General features: G+C 42.2%; 1 protein-coding gene across 5 annotated transcripts in view; it reads left to right on the top strand.

The window, feature by feature from the left end:
- LOC144685974 (teneurin-2-like) overlaps positions 1-13,549 on the top strand; it is a 555,228-nt gene that overhangs the window by 381,591 nt on the left and 160,088 nt on the right. For all 5 annotated transcript variants that reach the window (XM_078551059.1, XM_078551058.1, XM_078551057.1 and 2 more), the window contains one exon: positions 1,352-1,547. In XM_078551059.1, coding sequence (XP_078407185.1) covers positions 1,352-1,547 — 196 coding nt within the window. The remainder of the gene's footprint in view (positions 1-1,351; positions 1,548-13,549) is intronic.

Raw genomic sequence — 13,549 nt, 5'->3', positions numbered from 1 at the left:
CTTCAATGCCTTCCTAACTAATTATCACTGAGTACACGATTGTATTATAACAAGTATCATGTGAAATTTAGAAATAAATATGAAATGTGAATTATTATTACAGTTGGTATTTTTTCTAGGGATCCAGATGGTATTAAAAGTTGAGAGGAAAACTTGAGTAGGTTGTGGATATCATCTGAAGTCTATGATTAAATAATAGCTTCACAGTATCTCTCTGTCATCTGTCATTTTTGTAATGCATACTAATGGTTTGAATAAAATATAAACAGTGCTACCACACTGAATAAAAAGCAAGAGACCTAACTGTGTTCTCATTGCCGTGGAATAATACTGTCACAAGATCTGCAGGGGGATAACCATTATTATATATTATCTGGGGTTAACTTGTACAATTGGTAACCATTTCCCTTCTGAGTCAGGAAATTGTGGGTATCAGATTTTGTTCAATAACACTCTTGTGAAGCATCTTGGGACATCTTTACTACAGTAAAGGCACCATATAAATGCAAATTATTGTTGTTCAAACTCCAATACATGACTTGTGCACATAATCTAGGATGGCTTCAGTATAGTAAGTGTTGCATTGATGGAGATGCTGTTCTTTGGATTAAGGCATTGAACTTGTTCTGGTGAATGCAAAAGGTATTATGGTACTGGTCAAAGAATGTTAGGGAGTCCTCCTGGTGTCCTGGCCCTCATTTGGCACTTAAGGTACCTTGCTGTGCAAAAATTAGCTGTGTGTTTGCCAAATGAGCAGTAACTGCATTTTTAAAAGTAATTCATTGAACATGAATGTCTCCTGAGAGGTATTTAAGTAAAAGCTATTTTCGTAAGGCAGTATTCTAATCTTGAGTACTTCCAGGTGGCTGTTGTTTCTTGATCATTTTCACAGTAGTAGTGCAGCTTTATTTCCCTTGTTTACCAATAAAAATTACCATTAATGGTAAGAAACTTCAATGGAAATAAAAACTACCGACATGTACAAAGGGCTGTGGATTTACCAATACCCATTTTATACTATCGTACAAGATCAGAATTTATGTGGTTAAAACATAATGATATCTACATAGAATGATTAATAATAGAACACAATCACTCTGATTATCAAGTGATAATCATCGGATTAATTGGATGCAAACACTCTGGAAATTATGAAGTAATTACTTAGCAGTTCTAAAGCAGAATTAGAAGAGAGTTAAGAGATTGCTAGCTGATTATAGTTCAATAGCTTCCTTCAGCTACAACTCTTCAATTAAAATGATTGTTAAGAGGATTATCACATTTATGAAGGTAAATCTGAGTTTATTTAAAGCAGATTTTACATTGCAATTGTTTATGTTTCTGCTCCCAGTACGATTTCATGGAGCGTCTTGATGGCAAGGAGAAGTGGAGCATGATGGAGTCACCACGTGAGCGGAGAAGCATCCAGACCTTAGTCATCAATGAAGCTGCATTTGTTCAGTATCTGGATTCAGGAACATGGCATCTTGCTTTCTACAATGATGGGAAGGAAAAGGAACTGATCTCCTTCAACACTGCTGTATTAGGTGAGTAGAACTGGCGTTCAGTGTATAGGCTTCCTAATATATATAAAACCTAGAGCATAAATATCTCCTCTGTTCGAAAGTTTCCTTTTCCAATAAAGCTATAATTTGGAACTATTTCATGGGGCTAAAATAAAAGAGCTGCTGGCTGTTTGTAATAACTTCAAATTTTAAAAAAATTGGAGAGGGGGTGCCTCTATTTTGTGGTGGCCTCTCTCTCCCTATAAGCTACCATGGAATCCTACCACTGCTTTCAACCTGAAAGGCCCGTTAGCCCTCTAGCCTTGAGAGCCTGCCCACTGACCTTAAATGGACATCGAACCTGCCCTCTGGACTGTTTCCCATACAGTATGCACTTCTAACCCATATTTGAACCTGACTGAGGCGAAGTTCAGAAGCCTACAAGAAAATCCTGTACCATATTTCTACACCCTGAAAACTGCCACAATCTATTCTGCATTTTCTTTTAACAGGAACATTCTGTGTGTTTTTTTCTGTCTCCACCACCAGCCCCCACCGTTGTTTTAAAAACTAGTGCTTCTGTGGTGCTGTTCATCCTGATCCAAGAGATTACCAGCTTCTTTAGGTGCCTGAAATAGTGCTAACCAACACACACTGCTACTCTTGAGATATCTATTTCCAATAAGCAGGAGGCTACATTCTCAGTATCAAATTATCCTACCATCTAACTTCAAAACCCAGGATTTAATTTACACCTTAAAGAATTAAAGGATATTTGGTATGGTGTTGCCTTTGTATCAGGGGATGCCTTAAGATGTAGCTCAGTGACATCAGTAAAAATTAGGGGTTATTTTACAGAGATGAAGTCTACAACAATACTCACTAGGTTTAGCTACTTTTTAACTATCCCTCATAATTGAACACAGATAATTGCTCTTGTCCACTTTGATGCTACAGTCTTGAAATTCCTTAGGCCGTGATCCTGGGATTGTTTCCACCAGTGACGTCCGACGTTAACCTAACCAGGATTTGGGATGCCGGGGGTGGTGGTGGTGGGGTGTATCTACTTTGTACTGGGCAGGCGGGCGCAAATGCCAAGGCAAGTCCTTCCCTGACACCTGCTTGCTTCATGTAACCACGTTTCCCTACTCCGCACCACCACCCCCACCCATCTCCATTCCCGTGTAAAGGTGGCCAATCAGGAAATGTACAATTTTTAAAAGTTGGCCTGTTCTTCAGGGGTTCAGGTCATCTGGTGGAGTGCGCATGTGCCCATCAAGTGCCTTGTGTGTCTCATCTCACTGGCCTGTTAGCCTCCAGTACTAAATTAGGTGCAAAATGAGCCAAGGAGGTAGGATCTCCCAGTGTCACATGGGAATCCAGTAGATCCTGCAGGAGATCTCAGCCTCAATTCCAAACTGAAGAGAAAAGAGGAGACAGAGCAAATCTGGACCCATGGCAATGGAGTCTCAAGCAACACTTTAATGAAAATTCAGCTGTGGCAATGATAATAACTTTAAAACGAGTCCCAGTGTAGCTTGGCTGGGAAGGGGTAAAAATTAGGAAGGGTTCCATAGTGCTACACTTTTCTGTAAAATATTTAGTCTCCTATGTGACACCATCTTCAACAAATGAGGTGGAAATTAAGAGCAAGGGCTAGAAATTTGATTTCTTCAATTTTTGGGCACTGGGGTCGCAATTGGTGATGTGTCGATGTCTGTTCAGCCTGCAAAATTCATGTGCCCACCCTCATCTGAATTGTGACATTAGCTGGTGCACCTCAATACTGATCACTGCCTCTTAATGCTGCCAGTGAGCCATGCACACAGCAGGAGGCCACGGCAGCATTGTTTGTCAATCACGTGCTACAGGCAACCTGCTCTTTCTTAAAGGCAGCCTGTCACTTAAATGGATGCTGCACAAAAAAGATTGCTGTAATGCAAATTATTGGAAACAGAACACCAGAAAAGACAGGTAATGGATGCAATGCTGGAGGCATTATCGACAGAGGTGTGAATGAAGAGAGATGCCATGGTCCCATAGCGGGCCAGGAGACCCCCAAGGACCACCCTCAGAATGGAGTGGGGAGCATGAGTAAGGTCAATGCCTGGATTCTGGACTTGAGGACCTCACAACAGCACCACAAGAGATCTAATGACCTCACACAGGTGGTCAAAGTCAGTGAATGCACTTTCACAGGACATCTCCTGTCCACTACACCAGCAACCTCTGACACTGCTCAGTGCATGACACCCTCATCACTTACCCAACAATGCTCCCTGGCACTCAGTACTCCAGCTTAACATGCAGATTTTCCACCTTGCATTCACAGACCTACCAGTGCAGCCAGCCCCACACCCACCGCTTGTTGCTTCCACATTACTCCAGCTATTCAATTATGGCACGTACATCATCCAATCACAGAGCTACACAATCACTGACATTCTTCCCCACCCCCCCCCCCCCCCTTATTAAACTAGGTGGCATACAATAGCAAGGAGCAGAGCAGATGAGCAAAGAACAAGGACACCTGCATCTCCTGAGCCCAACAGAGGAGATGGTTCTCAGCCTCAGCTTGGGGCTGAATGCGATGGAGCCTTTGGCATCCAGCATCACTGAGAACATTGAGGATGACAGTCTCTTCCTATGTTATGCCCCTTCTCAACTCCCAGCTCACTCTCTTTAATGATGAACAAGCTGATATAGTGTGGCTATGGACCTCCTGTTTCCTACCCCAAGCCCCTTCCCTCACAACAACCTTCTCCTTCTGAGATAAAAACAGAAAATGCTGGAAATACTTAGCCGATCTGGCAGCATCTGTGGAGAGAGAAACAGAGTTAAGGTTTCATATTGATGACTTTTCATCATAACAGCCTTCTGCGTCCCTGCTTTCAGCCACCTACCTTCCCAGCCCCATGGGAACCCCAAGAAGTGGGAAGAGAAGCAAACAGAACTGACGAAGAGACCCTGTCACTTGATCTGTCACTCACAGCCACTAGTTCTATACTGGACCTGCAAATATCTTGGAGGTTAGTATAGAATTGGAATTGGTATGTGGTGAGTCACCAGGCATGGGTGGCTGCAGCTAGGCCAGGGATAAAGGGTAGCTTATTTGGCAGCTCACTAGAGGGTGAGGTGGCAGAGGGCTCAGATGAGAACTTTAATGGAGTGGCATACAGGAGAATGCTGAATGGGCATGCACACCGCAATGCTGGGTGTGTTGGCTGGCCTGCCAGACAGCCTCTGCTGTCACTGTCAAGGAGCATGAAGGAGCCCGGCTCCAACTTGGCTGAAGACATGGTCCACAGATTCTGCTCCATCTCCCTACTATGTTGTAAACCCACATGCACTCAGCCCCCATATCTGGTGCAGCCTTTGGGTGAACAGGTCTCTTACTCCTCTCTCCTTCCTATGAGGATGAGGCATTACTCTCTGGCCAATGCAGGAACTCACCAAGACACTTCCAAAAACACTGCAGAGTACTTTCAGACATTTTACAATGGAAAAAGTTTCAAAAAACTAACAGCTGCAATTAGGGTGCCAAACCCTTTAAATAATGCTACTGCAGGGCTTATGTTGTCGCTTCACACTTATTTTATCATTGCTGAACAATACAGGCAAGGCCAGGACCTGCGTTGTTTAAATTTGGGATCCTGGCGTAACATCAGTGCCAACTCAACTTGTTCGGCTGCACGCCAGCACGCACCTTTGTGCATGCATATCCTTAGAGAAAAGGACTGCACCTGCCCACTAGAAAGCCGGGTGGGCCTTTGTATGCAGATGAATTTTGTGGCCCCAGTGTCAAAACAAAGTCTGAAATCTATGATCCCTTATACACTGAGGTTCAAGTCATCCATTAGTTGCTCAACATGGCAAGGATAAGGTTTGTGAATTAATGTTTCACCTCCAGTCCTGGATGTAATGCTAACTATAGCCTGTGGCATTGGATCTTGAATATTAGTGTTTCTGTAGCTTGCTAACACCAAATTTCTTTCATTTGCATCACTCAATAAGTAATCACATTGACTTTTGCATCTTTCTCGTCCTTATTTATCCCTGACCCAGTTTCCAGAGGTATAGTTTGTCTTTCGCTCGATGAAGAAAGGGTCTTATTTTCAGTTGTCAGTAATCATTTCAATCCTCTGTTTAAAATTTAATACTCAATCCCTACTAAAATAAGATGAATTGTCCAGTTTTTAAAGCTCTGATCAATCAATTTTTGTTAGGTAACAGCAGCAAAGGTTATGGAGAAAAGTCAGATAAATTGAGTTTGGTCACATAACAGTCATGGTCCAATATAATCTTATGACATGCTTGAGGGGCTGAATGGCATGCTGCTGTTCCTATTTTCAAAACGTTGCTGTTATAATTGCCTTAAATTTTGTGAAAAGTTATGAATTATTTTTATTATATAAATATTGTCCAGTCCATTCTATTACCTTTGAAGTAAATACCACACAGTGAGGATTGGATGTTTAATGTTTTTCATATGGAGAGCTCACAATCTTATGCCATTGAACTGGGGAGGTGAGGCAAAGAACAAAAAGGAGGAAGATGCTAACAATAGACAAGAAACTTCCTATTGTCAGCAAAGGGTGTACCTACACCACATGGACTACAGCGGTTCAAGAAGGCAGCTCACCATCATCTTCTCAAGGGCAACTAGGGATGGGCAATAAATGCTGGCCCAGCCAGCGACGCCCACATCCCATGAATGAATAAAAATAAATAAATAAATAGAAGTCACAAGGGAAACAATTCATCAAGTCTCTCAGTTCTTCTGGCTTTTAACTACAAGCAACTTTAGCAATAGATTATTGGCCAGGAAATTTAAGTGATGTGGAGTGTTATGACTACCTGAGGAGGGGTGAAATGACTCCTCTATTCTCCCACTCCAGGTTTGATTGTAACAGGGTCTTTAGTGAACCTAGAGAGGATGTGCTTTGCCAATTCTGTAAGAGTCCCACTATTTATGCTTTGAGGGTGTAAAGAGTTATTCCGACAGGTTTTTTTAGGTTCAACAAAGAACAAGATAAGTTTATTGAAACTATTTCCTGAGCAAAACAGAAACTTGGTAAAACACAACCATCATTTATATGGTCACACACGTTCATCTGGGCCCACACACATGCACCAGTACAGATGGCAGAGTAAGAGGTCAGGCTTATAGGATTTTTTTTACAGTTTGTGAAAGATAAAACAAAGGAGTACACGGTTAGCTGTTCCTTGACTGGTCTTGATGCGGTGGTTCAATGTTGTAGCCGTTCTCTTCAGCTGCTCTCCTGGGTATAGTTGAATGGAGCAGATTTCCACATTTTTTGAAAAGATCTTGGTTCACAGTCGGTTTTTCGTCTCAGTATGGTTGCTTTGCAAACCGGGCACAGCACTTCCAAGAGAGAGAGAGAAAGAGTGCATAGCTTCAATCAGCCTGTGTTCAGTACAGCATTGTCTATTTTTTTTTCTCTCTCTTGCTTGGTAAGGCCCTTGAAGTACTTTGCTTGTTGCATATTCCAGAGAAATTATATTAGTTCTTGCCTGCTGCAGTTATTGTTTCAGAACAGGTAATTGCACTTAGATGTCTCATCTCAGAATCATTTGAACAGTCCTAGGACGGTGTGAATGGACAGGGGATGGGGTCTTTCATGCTCCCGAGGGGGTTGAGTGTCTGTCTTCACCCCATTTGGTGGAATGCAAAATTTGGATTTCAGCAGTCTGGGCAGTTTTCCCATTATCTGTCAAGGGTCCCAGTTTTTAACAATCCAGCCAGTAGGGCTGGATGGGGGGGAATGAATCCAAGGACAGATAAGAAAACAAGGATTGAGAAATTTAAAATCAAGGCATTGCCAGACTAGAAAGGAAATGGAAGGGAATACAAATAATTTTTAACAGTTATATAAACTGCAGATTATTGGCCAGTAAATGGTAAAAAATCCATTGAGTCTTATTTTACAGCTGATGATTTCCCACTTAACAAAAGGAAGTATGATTAACAGAAAATGGTCACCATTTTGGGAAGAAAACTGACATTTGTGTAACCATTATTATCCAATGTGTGTTTTATCGATGCGACACTTGGCATCTGTTTTTAAAAAGTAAGCACAGCAGTTACTTTTCATTGTCACCCTTAACGATTTTGACGCTGTCCTTTATTGCACAGAGGTGGAATCAATGGCAGGTTAATAACATTGGTGCTCTGTAATCTATCAGAGGTCAGTGTCCTTGGGAGCCTTTTTTTTGACTGTGAGTCACATCATTCACATTAGGGAGTTCCGTCATGTGAAATGGACAGCGGTATAGAGGAAGAAGTGTCTGGATAGGTAGACAGTGGTAATGAGAAAAATAGATAAGCCTGAGTAAGAATCCAAGCAAGACTTCTCATGACCCTTCTTCCCAAGTGGATGCAAGCCAGGCAAAAAGTACACAGATATTTAATTTCTACTGATTTATCTGGTCAGGTAGTGCCTGCTTTACATGAAAGCGCTAAACAATGTGCTGCTTAAGGAATGTAAACTTCTGGTGCCAGAAGAGTAACTGAGGAAGCCTATGGACAGAGTGGAGTTTAAATATGTACAGTAGCAATAATATACAAGGCCATTAGCGTCAGACATTCACCATTGCTGTGAACCCATACCTATGCTATTATTTATCAATTGGACAAGAGAGCATTGTACAGGTGTTCTCAAATGAACAGATTTTAATGCAAGACTGGTGCATGAGTATTTTTAAGCAGTTTACTTAATTCATCGGCTTTATGATAGTGTCATAGCTCATAACTCCTTCTAACCTGTTCCTTTAAATAAATATATTTGCTGTAATCTGTTGAAGAAGAGAAAAAAATAGAAACTTGATAATTATAGGCCTGTTAGATTAATGTCAGTTGTAGGTTCACTCTTAGAATACATAATTCGAGGTCTAATTAGTGAGCATTTATAAATTCATGTGATAATCAAGGACATCAAGTCATGTTTGACAACTTTAATAGAGCTTTTCGAAGAAATGACTGATTGTATAGATAATATGGTCCTTGAGCCTCATCTACACACTCAGGTTGGGAGTGGGTGGTAGTGGGAGAGAGCTGCTAGCACCTGCTGTGCCTCGACTGAATTTTACACACATTCACAAACACGTAAGCGTATAACAGGCTTGCATGGGCACCCAGCTATAACGACACCTCATGCATACATTTGCCTGCATATATATCTATACCTCCTCCAGTCCACTATGAAGCAGGCCCTTTCTAAATGTTTTCTTTTACTCCATGGTTATACTAAAGATTGTTCTGATGCATAGTTGGTTTTTATATAGTCAGCAGCACTTCACAAGGTCCATTAAACCCTTACATTCGGGTCTCAGATCTGTGTTCTGTGCTTAGACAATTCATTCGGAATGTGATTCCAAATCATTTCTGTGGCCAGGACAGGAAACATAGTCATGTTCTTTGTGGGTAGTGCTTTGTTAGGATCAGAGTAGATACTTACTGTTGAAGATTTCAGAAGTTGACAGTACTGTCACACTGTGATAAGTTAGGAGCCTTAAACACTCAGGTAGCAGTTCCTTTTGGCTGCAGACACCTGCCTTCTGAGGCAGGCAAAGCACTTAAATATAATGGAAACCACCAAACCACCAAAAGAAACACGACGGCATAATAACCGGGCAAGAAAACAATTAGGGAGAATAAAATGCTGTTCAGGACTTCAAACATGGGCATTCATTACCAGTCATTAACAATTCAGAAAAAGATATAATGGTTTAACTAAGCAGTACTTCATGCTAACTCCGACAGAGAAGCAATAAAACATGGAATGTTTGACGTTGGGCGAGCGTCCTGATGTCATCGTGCACTTGCGCGATATTTCGGTCAGCGGGCGCGCGCTGAACTCGGAAGCGCGCCCCCTGACAATTAAGAGGGCAATTAAGCCCATTAACGGTGCAATTAACAGATTTTTCGTTGCCTGCCCAACGTTACAGTTGGCGGGCGGGCGAATCGGTCAGGCGGCCTTTGCATTTTTCAGGAAACCTCATCGTGATGAGGTTTCCGTGATAAATTAAAATAAAAACAATTTCCTGTGGATAGCGTTTTCATTACCTACATTTTCAGTTTGACTGATTACGAAGCTTGGACCCTTTTTTCCGGTTCCTGTGACCTTTATTTTAGGTTGTTGAGGTCTTCAGCTCCCTGAGGCGGCTCCCTGGCTTCAGGGAGCTTTCTGCGAGCGCTCCACCGTACCTGCGCTGACTCCAGCACCCGCCCTCCTCCCGTCCCCACTCCGGCAGTGCTGAGTCTTTCAGTGTGCGTTTCACGCTGGCTGGCAGTTAATTGGCCATCCAGCATGAAATCGCGGTCGGGTGCCATTCCCTGGCCACTCCCAGGCCCGCCAATCATGCCCACACGGTGACCTAAAAATCCACCCCAGGATTTATTTTGTGACTCATGATTGAGTCAGAACTGAATTTTCTTTTGGCCTTTAAGGTTATTTCTACTCAATAAATATATTTATCTTTGAAACATTAATTTCTAATTTGTTAGCCCCTGTAAGACACTTTAAGACAATAGCATGATATGAATTGGAAATTAAAAGGTTTTTCTCTTTCAATCCTATTTGTTAATTTTTAGGATGAACTGGTGGCTATCAATCCAAGAATTTGATTTCAGTAACTCAGTATTCCAAATTGAACATATACAATTGTTCCTTCCTCATCTCTAGGTCAGAAATCCTGACGACCTGGCCAAATGCCCTTGCGGGTCTATCATTACTAGTGGAATTACAGCAGTTCATGAAGAAGGTCATTCACCACCACTTTGTGACAACTCGGGATGGGCAATAAATGTGTCCTTTCCAGACATCCTGAGAACCAGTTGAGGAAAGGAAAACCAGATCAGTCTGCAGGGTATCATTATGTAATTAGCTCAATCAGGTTTGCTGCACTTCCAAGAAATTTTCTTTGACACCCATCAATCAAATATAGAGCGGGAGCATCATAGCTGCAACGTATTATTGCATACTTAGGCGTTGTACTTTTTGGTGCTCACCGCCACCTTTCCCCCACCCTACCCCCTCACAAATTAAGTATTATTTGAGCTGTTTTGTTGATTTTCAAGAGCAAAGAAGAGGCTCAACTTGAAAGCTAGCAGTTCAGAAAAACACTAACCGTGTTTAGGCAGGCAAGCAAAGCTCTGAGGAGCAGATGAGCGTATGCCGATAGGAAAGAGTGGCTGAGAGGTTTTTTTGCAAATTTATTCGTTCATGAGATGTAGGCATCACAGGCTAGGCCAGCATTTATTACCCATCCCTAACTGCCCTTGAGAAGGTGGCGGTGAGCCACCTCTTTGAACTGCTGAAGTCCACGTGGTGTAAGTACACACACAGTGCTGTTAGGAAGGGAAATATAACCAATATAATCCATATCATGTTTTAATCTATATTTTTTATATTTGAATTCCAGCTTTGAAATTTTGTGTTTGGTAGGGTTGGAATGGTTAATTCATAAAAAACAGAAATGACAGCCTTCAGAAATTCCCTTGAGGACTTTTGGGCACAGATCTGGGGCAGGGCAGAGCTTCCATCCACCACATGGATGTGCCATCCCAAATACCCCCATGCCAACCTATGCCCCTTTTACCACCCCCATGGCTCTTCATAGTCCCTGTGCCAATGTATGCCCTTGTACCCAGCCCCTATGGCCCCTCATACCTTCCATGCCAACCTATGCTCCTCCACCCACACCTCTATGGCTCTTTATAGCCCCTATGCCAACTTAGTGCCAACTCATGCCAACCCATACCTAGCACCCTTTTCCTTACACCTACCATGCCAACTGACCTAGTATCCACCATGGACAGACCTCAGAGCCCATGAAAGAGATTAGATAAAATAAAGTTCTATAAAACAAAGTTCAAAGTGTCTATTGCAGACTTCACTATTTTGGAAAAGAAACCTCATTCATAAAAAGCCATTTACTACATTTGCATTGGTTCAACTAAATAAAGCCTTATAACAACAAAAATTCCATTTAAGTACACAAACTCTTATAACAACAAGCATTGGAATTCATAGTGCCACATCAAAGAGTCTATAACCACTTGTAGCTGTCAATCAAGCTGTGAAATGGCAGTCATCCTACTGTGATAATGGTTGTGAAATCAGTAAAGCAGCACTAATCAAGTAATGAAAGCTCTCAGGCGTATGTCAACAGACAGGGTGAAATAGCAAGCAATCATTGTTTTTAAACACTCCAGATATTTTTCAAATATTTAAGGAAGGATTTTTAAATGCCTTGACAGCTTTACAGCTCCCTTTAATAGGTGTGTCTTACAGTTTCTCATGACAGTTTTTACAGTTCCCTTTGACAGATCCTCTTGACACTTTTGACAGGCCCTCTTGACTGGTGTTTTTGACAGTTGATTTTGACAATTCCAATGAACTTGACAGCAATGAGATTATGCACCTCTTAGGCACACTTATGCCTACTTTTAACAATTCCAAAAGGCACCTAACCTCCCCCAAATGTGTACTGGGAGCAGATCCGAAGGGGGTACCTTACTTCTCCAAAGGGGTACCCTGGCTATCCAAACGAATCCACAAAGTTCAGACCTGTTCTTACCTGATCTAATCTGCACATGTTGGATTTCGCACTCCTGCGGCAGAAATTCAACCATGCCGGGAAGCCAACCACCACCGCCCACGATTGGGGCTGGAAGGCAATTACACGCTGCCGGGCCAATTAAGGCCACCCAACATGAAACGCGAGTGGCAGCGCTGAACGCAGCCTGTGCGGGTGGTGAGGGGCGGTGAGGGGGGGGATGTATGAGCCGGGTGAGCGTGACCTTGGCGCATGCATGCGAGTGCGCACTTCATAATCTCCCTGAGGCACAGAGCTGCCTCAGGGAGATGAAGTATTATATAAGAAAATGAAGAAAATAAAAATGTAATGAAACATGTCTTCTCGTGTGACTCTGTCACATGAGCAGAGACATGTTATTAATTAAGTTTTGAAATTTTTATTTTATTTTTATTTGCTTTCAGAAACCTCATCCTGCCCGTGGATGAGGTTTCCTAAAAGGTGCAAAGGCCGCTTGGACTTTTCGTCTGCCCGCCAACCGTAAGGTTGGACAGGCAGTGAAAAATTCAAGTTAATTGATAGTTTAATGGCCTTAATAGGCCTTTTAACTGTCGACGGGTGTGCTGCCGACTTCGGGACACTTGCCCGACGTCGATGCACATCAGCTTACACTCGAACGGGTTGGCCGTGTGCCCGTCCGCCGAGCTAAAAGTTTTACCGCTGGCCTACCATAATCTGACTTCAGTGGAGGCATCCAATGATTTAAATGGCCAGATGCCTCTGTAAACTGTGAAATGTGCCCTGCCCCCATACCCGCCCCCATGAAAATGGAAAGTGCCATGTGTAGGTGCAGGACTTCTGATTTTCAAGCACTTCAGCTATTTTTGCCACGATGGAAAGCCTCTTCGTCCTGGCGAAAATCTGTGCCCTAGTTTCCTTTCTGAAAATGGCCCAAGTTCAAGAATGAAAAAGTTTTGTCTTATCTTTACTTTCTTTTCAAGGCAATATTTCTGAATAGGCTTGACAATTTTTACTCATAATTTCTATTCCCACCCATGGAACTGTATCGCAAAAGGTCACTTTATTTGGAGGAGACAGGAGCAAAGGCAAGAAAATTAAAAGCAGAAAGAAATTGATTTGGGAGCTGAGTCACACAATGGATCAGCATTCGACCTCAAACCTCTAGGTTCTAGCGTTACGGTCAGCCATAATTCTGTGCTAATTGCCAAGTATCTGGCAGAGAATGGAATTGCAGATTAGAAAGATAAATAAAAGAAGTGATCAAATACAATTTCCAATATGGTAATGCACGTACTGTTGAGATCATGGAAATATCATCGGTGGAAAGTAGCTGATTAAGACTGAATAATGTATATTCTAACATTAGCAAGTTATTCTGTACTTTCACTCAATTACCTTGGGGGCACAGGGAGAAATTTTACAGATCCTTTCCTTGGGAGATTAGAGCAGTTAGATGGAGTCCA

The sequence above is a fragment of the Cetorhinus maximus genome, chromosome 10 (assembly GCF_964194155.1).
Source record: "Cetorhinus maximus chromosome 10, sCetMax3.hap1.1, whole genome shotgun sequence".
Taxonomy (NCBI): domain Eukaryota; kingdom Metazoa; phylum Chordata; class Chondrichthyes; order Lamniformes; family Cetorhinidae; genus Cetorhinus; species Cetorhinus maximus.
The sequence above is the reverse complement of the archived record's forward strand: the minus strand, read 5'-3'. Positions and strand labels throughout refer to the sequence as shown.